The following is a 15,902-nucleotide window of genomic DNA, read 5'->3' on the forward strand; positions in this document are numbered from 1 at the left end:
TGAATTGCAATAAAACAGTACTACATTTTTACTATGACATGTGTGAATGGATTTGAATGATTCAAAGAGAATTTTTTTTCCCAGTGTTTTTATTCCACACAGAAGATATCACACATAAAACAAAATACTCAAACTGGGACTAAATAATAAATCCTCATTTGGATGGCACGTCTCTCTGGTAACCACTCCAGTCCAGACAGACTTCTCGATGGATTCAAGTACTTAATCAATGAACAAGATAAAATAATAGCGCTATTAAGCAAATTCCTTTTTGTAGAAAAAGTGTTGCATCAAAATGCAGCGGACATTTTTCATCAGTCCAACTAGCAACCTCCCCTTCTCCTCCGCCTCTCACCCTTTCTGCTGCTGATCCTCAGGCATCATCACCATCACCTCCCCCTCCATCACCACCTTGTCCTTGACGGAGCAGGTCACAGCAATAAAAGCGAACGACATCTTGATCTTTCGGACCTCAGCTTCGGCCAGCACCTCTTCGCCGATGTAGAGAGGTGCGGGGAAGCGGATCTCCTGATACAGGAATACACAGCCGCGGCCAGGCATCCTGGTGCCGAGCACAGCAGAGATCAGACCGTTGATGAGGACGCCGTGGACAATGGGTGTCTCGAAGGAGGTGGTGCGAGCGTACGTGGGGTCCAGGTGGAGAGGGTTTGTGTCACCTGTTAGCTCGGCGAACAGCTCCACGTCTCTGGAGGAGAATGCTTTGGTGAGGGAGGCTCGCTGCCCGACATGGAGCAGCCGGCAGGAGGGAGGAGCAGCTGTGATGGAGGACAGGCACAGCCGGGGTTTATTAAAGATGCTGCTCCACCTGAAACTCATCCTGAAGTATAATAAATCCTCCTCCGTCAGTCCAGCTGCAGCTCTCGACTGTTTGCTGACAGCGCGAGCAGGTACGGAGACACCTAAAGGTACATAAGAGATAGAAATAAGTCTTTATTGTCCAAGAGGAACAATTGTTTTAACAGCTTTTACAGATTCAACACAGAAACAAATAAATAAACGTACAGTTGAACAGCCTTTAAACACAGAAACCTCTAAACTGAGACAGACACTGATGGCAGGCTGGGTCAGAGTTTCACTGTCCCTCTGCAGCTGATAAAATACATATCAGTATTTGAACACCGAATTGAAGTCTGCTGACCTGTAAGACCCTGAATGCACAGGCCTGGTTCTGGTAGAAGCCCAGCAGAGTCAGGGAGCTCCACAGCTTCACCAGACCCCTGAAAACACACATACACACTTTATAAAAAAAAAAAAACATCTTGTCAAGGAGGAAAAAAAAGTGTCCTGTTCTGCTACAGCTGTTCTCACCTGCTTGTAACACGTAGAAGAGCAGTAAGGGTGTCCTCATCGTACTTCAAAAGGTCAAAGGTCAACGCTGCTCCCACCTGAAGCACATTACAAATGCATGAAATAAATATTATATATTATATATATATAAATATTATATTCAGTGCTGAAAGTACTTTGGAGAAATCCTGCTAACAGACAGACCAAAAGATAAACGCTTTGAAACAATAACTAAGGCTGCAATAAAATATTAGTTCTATTAAATATTCTGCTGATATTTTAGTTTTTCATTATTGTTCTCGTCTATAAAATGTTGTAAAATAGCAAAAATGACCCTTTTAATTGTCTCCAAAGCCAACAGTGATATCCTGGGATTTCTTGGTGGGATCTTAGGATCCCATGAGATGAAGAAAAACTTAAAAACTTCACGGTAGCAGTAAAGAAATATTGTATATTTTTAACCTGAAAATCGTAGATTTAACGATTGCTCATGATCTCACCTCTCCATACAGACTCTTCAGACCTGTGATGATGAACTGCTTCAGGTCGACTGCGCTCAGTCTGGTAGATTCATCCTCCAACACACTTAACACACACAGAAACAACATGTCTGATGAGTGTACAGGTATCATTGTAGTTGATAGACAAACACGAATATCATCATATCATGAAAACATACACATTCATTCATATCATTTATTAAGGCAACACAATATAAATGGGAAAAGTTGCCCTTCTGCTGAATAAACACAGGATACTAAAACATGTCAGGATGACCTACAGGCAGACTTTCATGTAGTGGTACGGCGAGGCGTTCTTCAACACGACCCGCTGGTAAACTGAAGTTTCGTCCTTCTTGTCGACGCGTTTCATTCTATTAAAGCATCAGTGACTCGTCCTCCAACAGGTGAGCAGCAGCAGGTCGATCAGCTGACTTTACTACAGAAAAACAAACCACTGATGGTTAAAAAGACAGCAACTAAGCGTAACATGATTTAAAACATACAAGCCTGGTTATTAGGTCTATTTGTACACAATTCCAGGACTGTGTGTGTTACAAGGATCAGAAATCAAATGTCTGTTTTTTTTAGCCTGATGCTTCATAACTATTTCATAAATCTTCTATGAGACATCCTAAAAAGGATATGTATGCATTTCCACTTCTATTAAACCATTATCTAATATGTTTTTCCCTCTGAAATTGAGTTCTCAAGAGTATAAATCAAAAAGGATTATTAAAAAAAACAAAGTAAAACGTACAATCATTTGAGGTAAATTGTGGTAACAAGGATAAAAAATATATATTGTTTAAAATAAGTAATAAAATTATCACAATACAATAATAAGTCAATTAAAAGAACAGTTGCAGTTTCAAGCATTCACTTATAGACAAGATTTTGGGTTAATTAGACTCATGTGAGCAGATGCTTACATCATAAATGTTAATTTCCCATGCTGATATGAAGGTCACAGGACTAAAAAAGTGGAATTAAAGCACCTGTCAAAAATACATGACAGCAAAGGAGTAAAATATTATATGGCAAACCAAAATAGGTATTTTGTTATTGCACACCATTAACAAAAACATAGTTTTTACTCAGAAACAAATAAATAACAAAGCTAGCAAGAAAGCTAGCTAACCATCAAGCTAAATCTGATAACTTTGCTGTTACTGTAAATTATTGTGCATTTCGTTTGCAACTCGACACGCCTGACAGTTCAACGTTTCCTCGTGTAAATGTCAAAAATACTGTACATGGCTGCACAACACGAAGCTAAAACAAGCTAACAGTAGGTCAAACAGTAGCTCATAAAGTGAACTTGCTAACTTCAGATACGCTAGCTCGTACTTTCTACGCTGAGAGCTAACTAAGCTAAGAGACGATTAACTTCTGTTTGTTACTGTTAAAAGATGTTTTAAAAAGAGAATTCCAGCGTTTACCCACCAGCTTCATTAAACTCTAGAGTTGACAGCGTGATGTGAATCTCTCAGCGTCCATGCAAACTTTGAACCAGTGCGCAGCCTGTCCACACATTTGCGCACGCGCGATGTTGTATTCCAAAGAGTTGCAAAAAAGTGAGATAGATCACTCTGTCAGAAAATCAAATACCCTGGAATCATTAACGGAAGTAGATCAAATTATATGAAAATATATGAAAAATTAAAAAATTGTAAAAAAAAAAAATTATTGTTAAGGTCAGTTTGCTAAGGATTATAAACAACATACTCATTTACAAAAGCTGGACCCCTTTTTTTAGCGGAGTGGTACATCTCGACAAAATGAATTGCTCTTTGACATTCAAGTTAAAGCTGTAAAGATGTGTTGCCATTCAGTGGTCTGCTGGTGTATTGCTTTATGGAAAAACAGCAATAGTTCTCCAAAGGTTTTACAGTCAATCAATAGAACAATTTTCCACCAGGAGATTTATTTTTGTTGTGTATACATAAACAATCTTTGTACAGGTGCTGGATTTTTTAAATTACCTCTTCATTAGACATTTTAATAAACTTAAAGAAATCTGCAAACTCAATCACCTTAAACATATCGGGGTGTGTTTTTAGGAAGTTAAATATGTTGTCTGTCACAAAGAAACACTAAAATCACATGAATTAAGAGAACGACATACAGTTCTTCTGAAAGAGAAATGTGCAAAATCCAGATGGAATGTTTTTATACATTAAAAACTAATACAGAGACTTCAGCTTCCTGTTATGTGCGTGTAAAAACTGCAGGAATAAGTGACCCCCACTATGTCCCACTATGTGCGTTCATTAAGTCTTCCCAGGCAGAGATTCTGGCATTTAGAAAACTCTTTTATCAAATCAGAAAATACTATAACCACCAAAATAAACTTCATTTTCTTCATCATTATCCTCATCATCTTCATGATAACCTTCAGTATCTCCTCCTTGTCCATCTTGAGATCAAACTTCAACCTTTGAGTTCACAGCTGTTTACTTTAGGAAAGTTTCTTAGCATTTTCACCGCTGACTTGCTGTGCAGATAGGAAGTCAACGATGAGGTTCGCAGCTTTCCTCGGCCGCTCCAGCGACACCGAGTGACCACAGTCTTCTAACAGATCCACCTGGCAGTGTGGCAGCGATGCCTGCAGCACTGTCGCCCCCGACACGTCCACCACCTGAGAGAGGAGAGTCAGGTTAAGAAGCTGCTCAGCAAGTTTGTGGATTTTGGTATAAAATCTGATGATCTGCAAATACTGCTGGGGGTAACGTCCACTTATTATTAACTAAGCAAGCAGCAGTGTAGTCAGGAAGATGTAAGCTATTAGTGCCAATGCACTCAATAAATACTCTTTACTAGAAGCTTTTATGGAGCCTTCTGCATCTCTGTGATTCTCTGATACCTGGTCTTCTTTCCCCCAGATGACCTGCGCGGGGGTTTTGATCAGATGCAAGTTCTCCTGCAGCGAGTGACGAGACTTCTCCCCCACAATCTCCATGAACACTGAACGTCACACAAACAAAAACATAATTAATAGAGTATATTGCACTTGCAACCACAGCTATTAAGTATTGACATGAAAAAATAATTATTCTTTACAGTTAAGTTTGAAAAAAAAAGCATGAATTTAAAGGTTAGAATCAGCTAAAATATCACAGTTGACAGTTTCATTTCTGATCTGATGAATTTTTCTGAACTTATCAGATTGTTTTGATGAAACTCTTGATAATTCTTTACTTTGATCTCCATTAACTTCCACAAAATGTTCACTAGTCTTCACATGGAGATATTTTAGACAAAAAGCCTAACAGAAAAACAAATACTATTTTCTCTGAGCAGCCCAGGTGCTTTTAATCTGAAACAGGAAGTGCAGGAGGTGTTATGTTTCATTGACCACAGCCTAACAGCGACTGGAAAAGCAGCACAGTAGGTAAACTGGAATAACATTTTCAGGAAAACAATCCTAGTAAAAATAAATAAAAAACATGGAGGAAGTGAAAAGTTTGTATCAACGGCAGATTAAAACAGGAGCAGATCAGAAAACATGAAGGCTTCAGGGAGATAAACAAAGTCTCAGAAGGAGGAGAGCAGCTGTTGAGATGAGATGAGCAGACTGACCTTCTTTATAGAAACTGTTGTTAGGGATCCTGTTGTCAAGGAGACCCCGCAGGACCTGATAACACACACACAAACACACACACATACTTTTAATTGGATATTCCCCAAATACTGCAGCAGAAAAACAGAATTTAGCAACAGTAGTTACTTAAAGATAGAAAACAAAAAAAGGGAATAAAGGGAAATTAATAAAGGAATAAATTTGTTAAAGAAAAGTGGAGACATAATATATATCAATTTTTATGTAATATTTTATTGTTGTATGTGTTTATATTTTATTTATTTGTTTTAGGTTTAATAATAGTCTGATTGATCTAAAAAATATATCTTTATGCACTATATTTCATCCATTTTTATCCCTTTATTTCTCCTTGTTTTTGAAGGGCATAAATAAATAATAAGAGTCTTTCTTGCCAAGGCTTTAAATGACAATATTTAAAAATAAAAACTTTTTTTTTTTTAATATACAGAATAAATAAACCTATTTCTATGTATGTAATGAATAAAAACATGAATTTTTAAATATAACATAAATATACATATAAGTGAAAATGCTTATAAATATTTTCTCTTTTCATCTTTTTCCTATTTATTTTTTCTTATACTTATTTCTCTTTATTTCCCCACATATCTTTATAACTTGTATATTATTTTAATTATGCGTCATGACATTTACACATCAGATTAATTCTTTTTCTGGCCCTCCCTTGACTCCATGTGTACCTGTCTGTGGAGCTTGAGGGGGATGTAGCAGCAGAGACTCAGCATGTCCTCCAGCTCCTGAGGGGTGGAGGGGATCAGGGGGATCGACTCCTCCTGCTCACTGTTCTCCAGCTCCCTCAGACGGCTGATAAACTTTGTCTCTGTGGGATAAACCAGACCTGACGGATGGAGAGGAAGAGGATGGTCTGTTACTCTGCCTCATGAAACAGATTCCGGTTTTAAACATCAGACGTCTGCTGAGTTTACCTGCTGGGCAGATCAAGGTGACGCTGCACAGGTCAGTGGGATGATGGGCAGCGTAGACCCCCGCAACGTTCCCACCCATCGATGCTCCGATCAGGTGGAAGGGTCTTTTATCCAGGCCGATACTCTGCACAAACTGCGCAGAGAGACAAACATTTATAGTCTCAATGTTTCTGAACATGTCGGCCTTGTGTTCAGAAATGTCCCCTGAAATGTCGGCAAAATAAACGCAGTCATTTCTTGGTTCATTCCGTCCCCCAGAGGAGCGCCCGCTCATCTGTCTGTGCTGAGTCTCAGTTTCACTGTAAACAGTAAGTTACACAGAGGCTGCACTCTGGCTTACTTCAGCGGTATGAATCGAAAAAGAAACAGATTTCCTTGTGATCGACTTTAATTAACAGCTCTTAAGTTTGCTGAAATAACAACATCATGACTCATGACAAGCTTTGTCAGGTCTGTTGTCAAGAGGAGAAAAAAATTACTTTAAAATGAGGAGTTTGTGAAACGGAGGTCAGATCGATCATTTCTGATGCATTTGAGGAAGTCCGGAAATCTAAACGCTGAACAGCTTTCGTGACAGATTTGGAAGTTGAATTTCTGATCTATAACAGATGAAGCTGAACTCGCTGCAGATGTCGGTTTATAGAGATTAATCAGAAGCTGAATCGTTGTCGGATGACGCTGATGGGAGCTGGGATTACAGTGTTTTTCCACACTGATACGTGATTGGTCAATACTACTCGGACTACAAAAACACCACAAACGGAAACAAGAACACTTCTTGCACTAAAATCCGGTCAGCCTACATTTTCATGTAGAATCTGTACATAGAGATTACATTTAAAGTAACCACCTGAAGGGAAGAGGCTGCGTTACATGCATTCTTTCTGCGCATGGCCTCTATCGTGACGTATGAGGACAGATTGATGATTGGTTCTGCATCAGGGAGCTGATCGAACACGTGGCATCAAGATACCGCTGGATTTGTCGGTGCTTAACTGAACGTTTCAATCTATAACTTTTGTACATGTCACAGTTTGTTTAAATTGAATATGAGGATGCAGGAACACACCCGACAACACACACGCTCTCTCTCACACAGACCTGGTGTATACGGCCAACCTGGCCCTGGATGCAGTAGTCCTCCACGCCTGTCCGACTCGTCCCCTCATGTCCCGGCATGTCCACACACACAATGTGCAGGTTTTTGGGGAGATACTGGAGGAGAAAACAAACAAACCCAACTGAAATAAAAGATGTACAACACTGCTGACTAATTCTGTAGCTATAATACATTTTGCTTCCAGACTGGAGACGTGACAAAACAAAGTTTACTCAAAGCAGACACACTTAACTCCCACGATGTAATGCACCTACAATATCGAGGCTTAGCTCACGGCTTGGAAAACTTTAAATGTTTTTTTGCAGATAAAACAGCTCCAGGAGTGTGTACACATTTTTATACCAACTCCTTCTCTTTCTTCTTCCTACAGTACTTGTAGAGACTCAGAGAAAAATGGCGTCTGCACCTTTTTGTGTGTGTTACCTTGATGAGAGGCAGCCACATGTCCTTGGTGGCGGAGAAGCCGTGCAGCAGCAGCAGTGATGGCGCGGCGCCCCCTGGCTTCCCACGGCTGGAATAACAGAAGCGATAACTTCCACTGTGAGAGTATTGGACTACCAGCCCGAGACTGCGACGCCAGTACCTGAGAGGATCACAGCAGGAATACTGGGGGTTATCAGGTTATCTTGTTAGCAGTGACTGTGCACACAAAGATCTTCTCTACTGTAATGCTTCTGTGGGACAATACCTCTGTAACTTTATATTCGCGATTTAACTGATGGTGGTTTTAGAGGAAAGGTCAGGGTATCAGTAAGTTTTAAGGTTTATCCTATTAAGAGAAAGAACACAGGTCCCGTTTGTTCAAAGGTAATCTGATCAGATCAAAGCCATCGGATTGGATCAAATATTGAGTTCAGTTGTGGAAAAAAAAAAAGTATTTCATCCCCATAAAATAATTCACCAAAATGCTGTAAATATAATTTATAAAATATTTAATTAAAAGCAACTTTTATAATGTGTGGGATTTGGCGCCCCCTGTGGACAAAGTATGTAGCATGTAGTCCCATTTCGAGCTCTGGCAATCCAGATTTGGTAATCATTAAAAGTCTGTACCTGGATCAGGTCGATCCAATCCAGTTCTCTTTGAACAACCTGGACAAAAGTGAGATGAATTACCTGATCCTGGATTAAAAAAATTGAATTCCAAATCCATCTTTAAAAACAACCAGGCCCAGGAATATCAGGTTAATTGTTAGGGTTAGGGTGTGTGAAATGGATCAAAATGAACCGAAATTGCATTCTATTGGGCTAAAATTATTCCCAGGTATCCTCAGACTTTCAGCTAGAGTAGGCAGTTTATTTAAGAAGATCAATTTTGTTACATTTCTTTAAATGCTCTTTACATGCAGACAGCACGCAATAAATCAAAGAAATAAAGAAATAATTCTGTATCTGTGGCTGCTGCAGGCCGGAAAGAAGTCCATCTATTAATTTCATTTGGACCGATTAAATGATTGGCTGATTGCCTGCCTCTCTCCCTACCTACTTGTCTTCCTGTACGCACTTCTATAAGCACTCAGAGTTCAGCTGAGACTGACATTTTTTTTGGTATCGGTCAAATTCAGACCTGGGCCGCCGGTTTAGCTCAGCGGTTAAATCGTACATCCCGTACACAGAGGCTACAGTCCTCGCTGCGTCGGCCCTGGGTTCAGCTCCCACCCACGGCCCTTTGCCCAAGAAAGGCATCAGAAAAAAAAGTTGGACCTGATTATCGTACAAGATGATCAGTAAGAGGATCCCGACAGCTTTCACAATTCATCATAATGGGGAAATAAATTTGTGTACCACCATATTACGGCAGTCAATCCAATCTGGAAAACCAGAAGTGTGAAACTCATTGGGGCATTAAAGTACAAATCAGAAGATCACCAAAGCCTGTGGGTTCACCCTCTGCACTAAATGTGAATTTCCTCTGATAGTTGTTATTTTTTTGTGTCAGTGGAAAGAGACTGACCTTAACCACCAGAGAACCTCGCGGCTAGCATCTCTCAAAATACATCGAGATGTTGCTCCAAAATATTAATAGTCATCCATCATTTGAAATCTTAAACATGCACGTCGGGCAGCTGCTCCTCATCACAGAGTACCAGTTGTATGCCCCATAAAAAGCGAATGAGAGTCTGACCATGAAGACAATGTGGCTCTTTTATACTGCTAAATTTTAACATTTACAGTGTTTCGCAATTTTACATCACAAAGCTGCGGACAAATGCGGCATTATATGACTCTGACTCAGCATTGAGTGTGTGTGTGTGTGTGTGTGTGAGAGAGTGAAACAGCAACCATAATCTGCTAAGTGGCCCACATGCAGGTTTCTTTTACAGCCTAGGCAAAGTCCAGTTGGCAAGGCCGTGCTGGCAGTCCTGCTCCTTCACAATAAAAGCGTTTAGCACAGATGAACTGAGACATAAAACTATTTATTTGTTAATAATTTAAAATGCACAATTCTTCATTAAATATGTTCAGAAGCGCAAGATAATATGTTTTTGTAGACATCTGTAACACGGCTGTTTGCAGGGCTGGTGTATAATCTTTAGTTTGTCCTGAGGGTGGAACTAGAGGAAAGGTCACAGGGTTTAAGGGTCAATTTTTGCACATTCAATTACCTCTACCTCCCTGTATAGTATGTTTATATTTCATGTTTGACATTATTTTATGATAGTATAGTATAATTTCTTGATATACATATTTGTATCTTCTAGTGATAGGTAATATTAACTATATAGTTTTATTTATATTTACTGTATATTTAATAAAGTCCATCCATCCTCTGAGGAGAATGACTGTGCTACAAAAAATCTGGTCAGGGCTTGTTGGGATTCATTTCTCTGGATCGAACAGATGATTTATTGATATAAAGTCAACTGACAAAAGTAAATCAGTTATCTGATTTTAATGCCCTTTTTACATCAATGGACTTTCAATTGTTTAAATCAAACAATAGGGATGTTTTTATTTCTCTTCCTGCCTTGCCTTCTTCATTATTGATAAAGAATGGGAACAAGCCTGTACTATAGTAAGTTAACGGTACCTAAAGCAATGTTGATCAGTCCAGCCCACGCATTTGTTTTTGAAGCCAGTGAAGTGAAGATGCAACTCCTTTTTAATAATTAATTTTTCTTACTTAAACACTGCTGTTAAACTTTGTTTTAGCGCCGTAGCCAATGGTGTTTGTGTTTATGCGATTAAGTTACATCCTGATGTGAATCCTGTATGAATGTGTGTGTGAAACCAAATTGTAATAAAAACAGATATTTGATTATTAAAATGAATATTTGATGGGGAAAAAAATCAGCACTACTGCGTCTGTCTCCCGAGCTGTCTCCATGTCCTCATGTGCACTCTCTTGTTTACAGAGCGTCTTTGAAAGCACACAACGTCACTTTAGTCCAGCTGAAAGGAGCTAATACAACAACCGTGTGGCGTGTGGTAACAACAACAACAACCCAGCAGAACAGAAAGGTATAGATATGTTGAAGACATGTTTATGTTTAAATAAATATACCTGTCACAGCACAGCTCACTTGGAGCACTGTTCTACCTTAATCTAATTATTTTATCTGTTTATTTTGCAAGGTGTAGGAAGCCTGTGTTGATCTTTTAAAAGGCATGTTTATGTTTAAATAAATATATCTTTGCACGTAAGTTTGTCTCTCGTTGTAGTGGTGTACCCTCATGTGGACATATTGCTTAAACATAGATATTCAAACAGTTCTAACCTCTGTGTTTTTTTAGAGGGAATAATCGAACATGCAAAGTATTTTCTATAGAAATATCTCCTCGTGTTTCCCTTTAACAAGATGACGTCAAACATCATTGCCAAACTTTGCCGTTATAAAATTTGAACAAGGCTCTTTGGTCTTGGTGCCACAAGTGGCGTCATCAGAATATGAATGTTGAATGTAGAGCCAAATCAGTAATTACTAGCAAAACCCAAAACATCATCTATGACGTTGCTTCAAAGCTTACAAGGGCATCAGGGCATCATCATGTAGTGTTGAAGGTTAATCACTTCTCATTTACACAACAAAACTCAGTGGAAACTCTCAGCAGTCTCACTGTGCTGTGCTGAACCGGACTGCTATTACCAGTTTTTTAAACATGCACCAAAAACCAGTCATACCAGTGTATTGTTGCGGTACAAGCGTGTTTTTTTTTATTACCAGTTGTAGGCCTTCAGGATAGCTCCGGGCCAGAACAGGAAGGAGGTGATGAAGGCGAGGACGGGGACGACTAGAACACCTCCTGATAGCATTACCAGCTCCATGGTTGCACACTCCTGACAAAGAAATACAAACACAAAACAGACTCTCACTTCATGATAACTTAGCTCAGCATCTGAATTGTGAATGCGGACCTTATGTCGGATTCGCACTGCTGCTACTGACATTTAATAGGAAAGAGCAAAGACTGCGACCAGTAAGTTATCATTGATCTCTTAGCTTTAACCAGCAAGCAAATGAGATGAGCTAAAATGTGTTTAATGGTTTCCTCTGCCAGATTCAATGTAATCAAGTCAGATAAGAGGGCAAATATCAGTTATATATCTGCGTATTCACTACAGAAATCGCACTGTAATTTGTTTTTAGCCTAGCTTAGCAAACATACAGAAAGCTAAAGGACACTGCTAGCATTGCTCAGCTAATTTCTCACCCCTCAGAAGGTTATCATGACCCAAATATTTCAAAATGTCACACTTTTAGGTCAAATGCTGAGTTGCTTCATTTTAACGAACAAAGGCAAACTTGTTTCAACCATTTTGTTGCCGTCTTTCCCTCCATTTTTTGACGTTATAATGACGTTACAATCAGATCATCTCATCAATACTTAAATGGGCATTAAACTAAATTGACACGGTTAGCCAACAGCGTGTAATAACGGTTGTATAATGTCTACATTATTAAAAACAAAGAGCTTGTGTTACAAATTGGACTCTGGGGTTTTTGAGTTTGTTGGTATTTACATGTCAAAGTATGACTCAAAGCTGCTGTCAAGTTGCATTGTGGGAAATTAAGATCCGGGATGACGAATTAATTGGAATAAAAGTCAGGAAATCTCAGCTCTGACATTTCCCCTACATTATAATAGTACAGTACTTAATCACGTCACTAGTTGATATAATTCATAATATTGGTGCATTTCATACATTATGAAGTCTGTTTTTATAAATAAATAAAACATAATATTCCTGTTATCTTTTATATTACACACTTTTTGTTTCTTTTTTCAGTAACTTCATTTAAGCTTTTTGTTTCTGTAAAATAAAATGTTTTTACGATCATGTTGTCTGTTTATAAATGCTACAATTCAATGAAATTATAATAATTCAAACATATACATATACATTAATATTACATATGACATTATCCAAAATATGATGATCATGAGTAGTGATCTTTTTAGTTAACACGTTCTTTTTTCCAGGTCAAGACTGAACTCTGAAGCCAACACAGACACAAATGTGAAGCTCTACATACTAATTGAGTCAACTGTAGAAATAGCACTTGGATATTTAAGTAAAAGTACTAATACTAGATAGTAGAAATACACTCTTACAAGTAAAGTTCCTGCATTAAAATGTTACTTAAATAAGCACACAGAAACATTCACACGAAAATGTCCCAAAACATAATCATGCAGAATGTTCCAGTTTAGAATACTGTTTATAGGTAAAGAGAAAATACTGCATTATTTATGCAATATCACACAAGAGGGAGTGCTGTTACACTGGATATCAGCAGAGCTGTGATGATCTTTAGCCTCTTGCCTATGAATGAATCACAGCCGTGCTGATATTTAGCACAACAGCACAACCACGAGTGTGATAACGCTGTTCTACAACAGTTTCATAACAGCATACACTCACCGGCCACTTCATTAGGTATACCTGAAAAATCTAATGTAATCCAATACACCAGCTTAGCCATAAGATTTGCTTTGATGTTGCCTGTAATGGACAGGCTTTTTTCTAAGCTGTCATAGAGGTGTTAATTCAATGATACTTCAGCGTCAAGGTCACAGTTGGTGGTGGGGCTGTACTGAGCTGCATTATATTCAGAGGGGTTTCTAATATTCTGCCCCCCTCATGTATGGAAATAGGGAGGACAAAAAATTAGAGACACATCTCAATATAATTTAGTTCAGTACACCATCTTTAACTACTCTTTATCAACACTCCTGGAATGCCTCTTGTCCAATCAGAATTCTACTACATACTGATTGGTAGTTTGTGAATTTACTGGAAATATAACATATAACATAACATATCATACATTATTTTCTGAATATTTTTTTGTATTGTTATTTTGAATCTAAAGAGAAACTAGTAACTAGAAGCATACTTCTCAGAACATATTTATTTATTTACAAATTTGTAGTTTAGGAAAGCCTCAAGTCTTAAGCAGCCTGATTGAAGCTAGATTATCCCTACCACTCTGAAGAATTTAGGACACAGTTTAAGGCTCAGGTAAATGACAGAAAGTGTTAATGTTACTTAAAGTTGCATAAAATGCAGTGCCGATATCGCAGTGAGTCGTCATCTGAAACCGGTGTGTGTGTGTGAAAGATGCGGAATACGGAACTTCCCTTTCCTGTTAGTTTTAGAGGAAATGTGCACATTTTAAACTGATTACTGAACGGTATAAAGCAGTATTAAAGCAGCACATAAACGTTTAAAATCTCATACACACGTGTTTCCTGTTTGTGATTCTTTAAGCGTACCTTTAAGGTGTAGGAGAAAACATCACCTCTCAAACATGATCGTAACAAGGACAGTGAAGGTTACATGAACTCACTAACACTGACTGCTAGCTTCTAAAGTAAGTATATATTAATCTGTATTATAGTGTGTTTGTAATGAGCTGTGCAGGAGTATCGCGTACCTGTCCGGGTCCTCTTCGGTCTGTCAAACAGAGCTGCCTCCTCCTCCTCCTCCGTCTCCTCTTTCACCCAAATTACACAACAGCCTTTCATCCTCACTTAAAGGGAAAGTACTGAGAGAGGATCCTGCTGCGTTCAGGGACTGTCGGATATATCAAAATCTCGTAAGTGCGTGACAAAGTAAAACTGAAAATGTGCGGTGCCTCCACATGAGGGCGCCACCTTCTCACTTTACAGCTTTAAATGTTCAGCAGTTCAGGCAGCAACATCTGTACAGTATATCACAACTACAAATAGATTAACTACGAAAACAATGGGCCCTAAAAACTTTAACCAAGTTTTTACAAAGTAAGTTTTCAATTACGAGGAATTTGCTGTGGTATTTTGAGAACTGAAAACAAACAAGTAGTACAAATTAATATAACATAATTTAATATAATGTAATATAATATAATTAGGAGGTTTCTGGTTCAAATCTTGGTTTGGAAGTAGGGGGCCTTTCTGTGTGGAGTTTGCATGTTTTCCCCCGTGTATGCGTGAGTTCCCTCCAGGTACTCCCTCACCTTCCTCCCACAGTCCAAAGACATGTTTGTTAGGTTAAAGGGATAGTTCAGGTTTTTTGAAGTGGGGTTGTATGAGGTACTTATTAATAGTAAGTGCACTACATACAGAAGATGACAGCCAGCATGGTCGCCTCTCGCCTTTTGACGGCTGGGATAGGCTCCAGCACCCCCGTGACCTTATCATCAGAGGTATAGATAATGGATTGATGGATAAGTGGTTTGGATCCGGACTTAGCTACAGTTGAATCCATCGATCTTTGTTTGGGGTAGATTGGTCACTGTCAAGTAGATATGAATGAACTACAGAGGGCCTGTGAGCAGATAAACTGAGATTTTAAGATATAATCTCGAAGATTTTCATGTAAATAAATCGTTAAGTCACTATCTATCGCCGAATAACACAATGGTGATTGAGCCTATGGCGCACTGAACAAAGCCTTTACATTTGAAGTATATAGTATTATTATGAACAGGGTGTCTGTGGCGACTTTCATAGAAAAAATCACAAGCGGCGCCCAGTTAGTGACGCGTTTTCCATCACCCAGCAGTGGCTGGTCTGCCAGAGAGGGTAGGCGGAGCTAAGTGGCTGCTGATCCGGTCTCTGCAAGTGTTGCGAGTAAACAGTAATCTACTATGGCTGAACAAACAAAGAAAAGATGGATGACTACAGATACAACTTCAACAATAAGTGAAAATCCAAAGAAAAAGAAACAAACTCGACGCTCCGATGAAGGCAAACAGTCTAAAAAGGAAAGCGACCGTCAGCGAGGAAAATCAAGAGTTACAACCGGAGCCAACTGTGGACGTCTGGTTATCTAGGATTTATGCGCCTGCAATTACCTTTTATCGCCATGAGGTGCTGCCAAACAGAACGAAACTGAGCTCGTGTGAGCTTAAACCCCTAAAACCATGACATCAATCTTTCTTCAATCTTTAGCAGCACAGAGCTAAGACTCATAGGTTAGCTAACACGTTTGGGTG

The 15,902-nt window shown here is 38.9% G+C and overlaps 2 protein-coding genes across 4 annotated transcripts; both read right to left on the minus strand.

The window, feature by feature from the left end:
• Nucleotides 1-12: 12 nt before the first annotated feature.
• Nucleotides 13-3,325, minus strand: rpp14 (ribonuclease P/MRP 14 subunit). Of its 3 annotated transcripts, XM_069678665.1 has the most exons (7): nt 3,255-3,306; nt 2,741-2,806; nt 2,090-2,247; nt 1,809-1,893; nt 1,330-1,406; nt 1,160-1,238; nt 782-920 (listed from the first exon to the last, which is right to left on the minus strand). In XM_069678665.1, the coding sequence occupies exons 3-7, from the start codon at nt 2,179-2,181 to the stop codon at nt 864-866; spliced, it is 390 nt and encodes a 129-aa protein (XP_069534766.1). In that variant the 5' UTR covers nt 2,182-2,247; nt 2,741-2,806; nt 3,255-3,306; the 3' UTR covers nt 782-863. The 3 variants fall into 3 exon arrangements, with proteins under 3 accessions (XP_069534767.1, XP_069534766.1, XP_069534765.1); XM_069678664.1 differs by lacking the exon at nt 2,741-2,806 and having other exon boundaries at nt 3,255-3,325; XM_069678666.1 differs by lacking the exons at nt 1,809-1,893; nt 2,090-2,247; nt 2,741-2,806; nt 3,255-3,306 and having other exon boundaries at nt 13-920; nt 1,330-1,341.
• A 393-nt stretch (nt 3,326-3,718) lies between these two features.
• On the minus strand, nt 3,719-14,436 carry LOC138605885 (monoacylglycerol lipase abhd6-A-like). The gene is made up of 9 exons (XM_069678342.1): nt 14,361-14,436; nt 11,643-11,758; nt 7,903-8,062; nt 7,461-7,574; nt 6,360-6,492; nt 6,114-6,271; nt 5,391-5,445; nt 4,675-4,775; nt 3,719-4,449 (listed from the first exon to the last, which is right to left on the minus strand). Exons 2-9 carry the CDS (start codon nt 11,744-11,746, stop codon nt 4,270-4,272), a joined length of 1,005 nt encoding a protein of 334 aa, XP_069534443.1. The 5' UTR covers nt 11,747-11,758; nt 14,361-14,436; the 3' UTR covers nt 3,719-4,269.
• Nucleotides 14,437-15,902: the final 1,466 nt, after the last annotated feature.

Source organism: Semicossyphus pulcher, unplaced genomic scaffold, assembly GCF_022749685.1.
Source record: "Semicossyphus pulcher isolate SPU_LCO1_2020_fin unplaced genomic scaffold, fSemPul1.0.p SCAF_3, whole genome shotgun sequence".
Taxonomy (NCBI): domain Eukaryota; kingdom Metazoa; phylum Chordata; class Actinopteri; order Labriformes; family Labridae; genus Semicossyphus; species Semicossyphus pulcher.

Bases quoted from the DNA above. Each gene is read 5' to 3' on its own strand.
- rpp14 (XM_069678666.1), bottom strand. From the start codon at position 837: ATGAGTTTCAGGTGGAGCAGCATCTTTAATAAACCCCGGCTGTGCCTG.
- LOC138605885 (XM_069678342.1), bottom strand. From the start codon at position 11,746: ATGGAGCTGGTAATGCTATCAGGAGGTGTTCTAGTCGTCCCCGTCCTC. The intron at 6,272-6,359 runs GTAAACTCAGCA...TCCATCCGTCAG, and splicing joins CACCTTGATCTGCCCAGCAG to GTCTGGTTTATCCCACAGAG. The intron at 4,776-5,390 runs GTCAGTCTGCTC...TGTGACGTTCAG, and splicing joins CAACAGTTTCTATAAAGAAG to TGTTCATGGAGATTGTGGGG.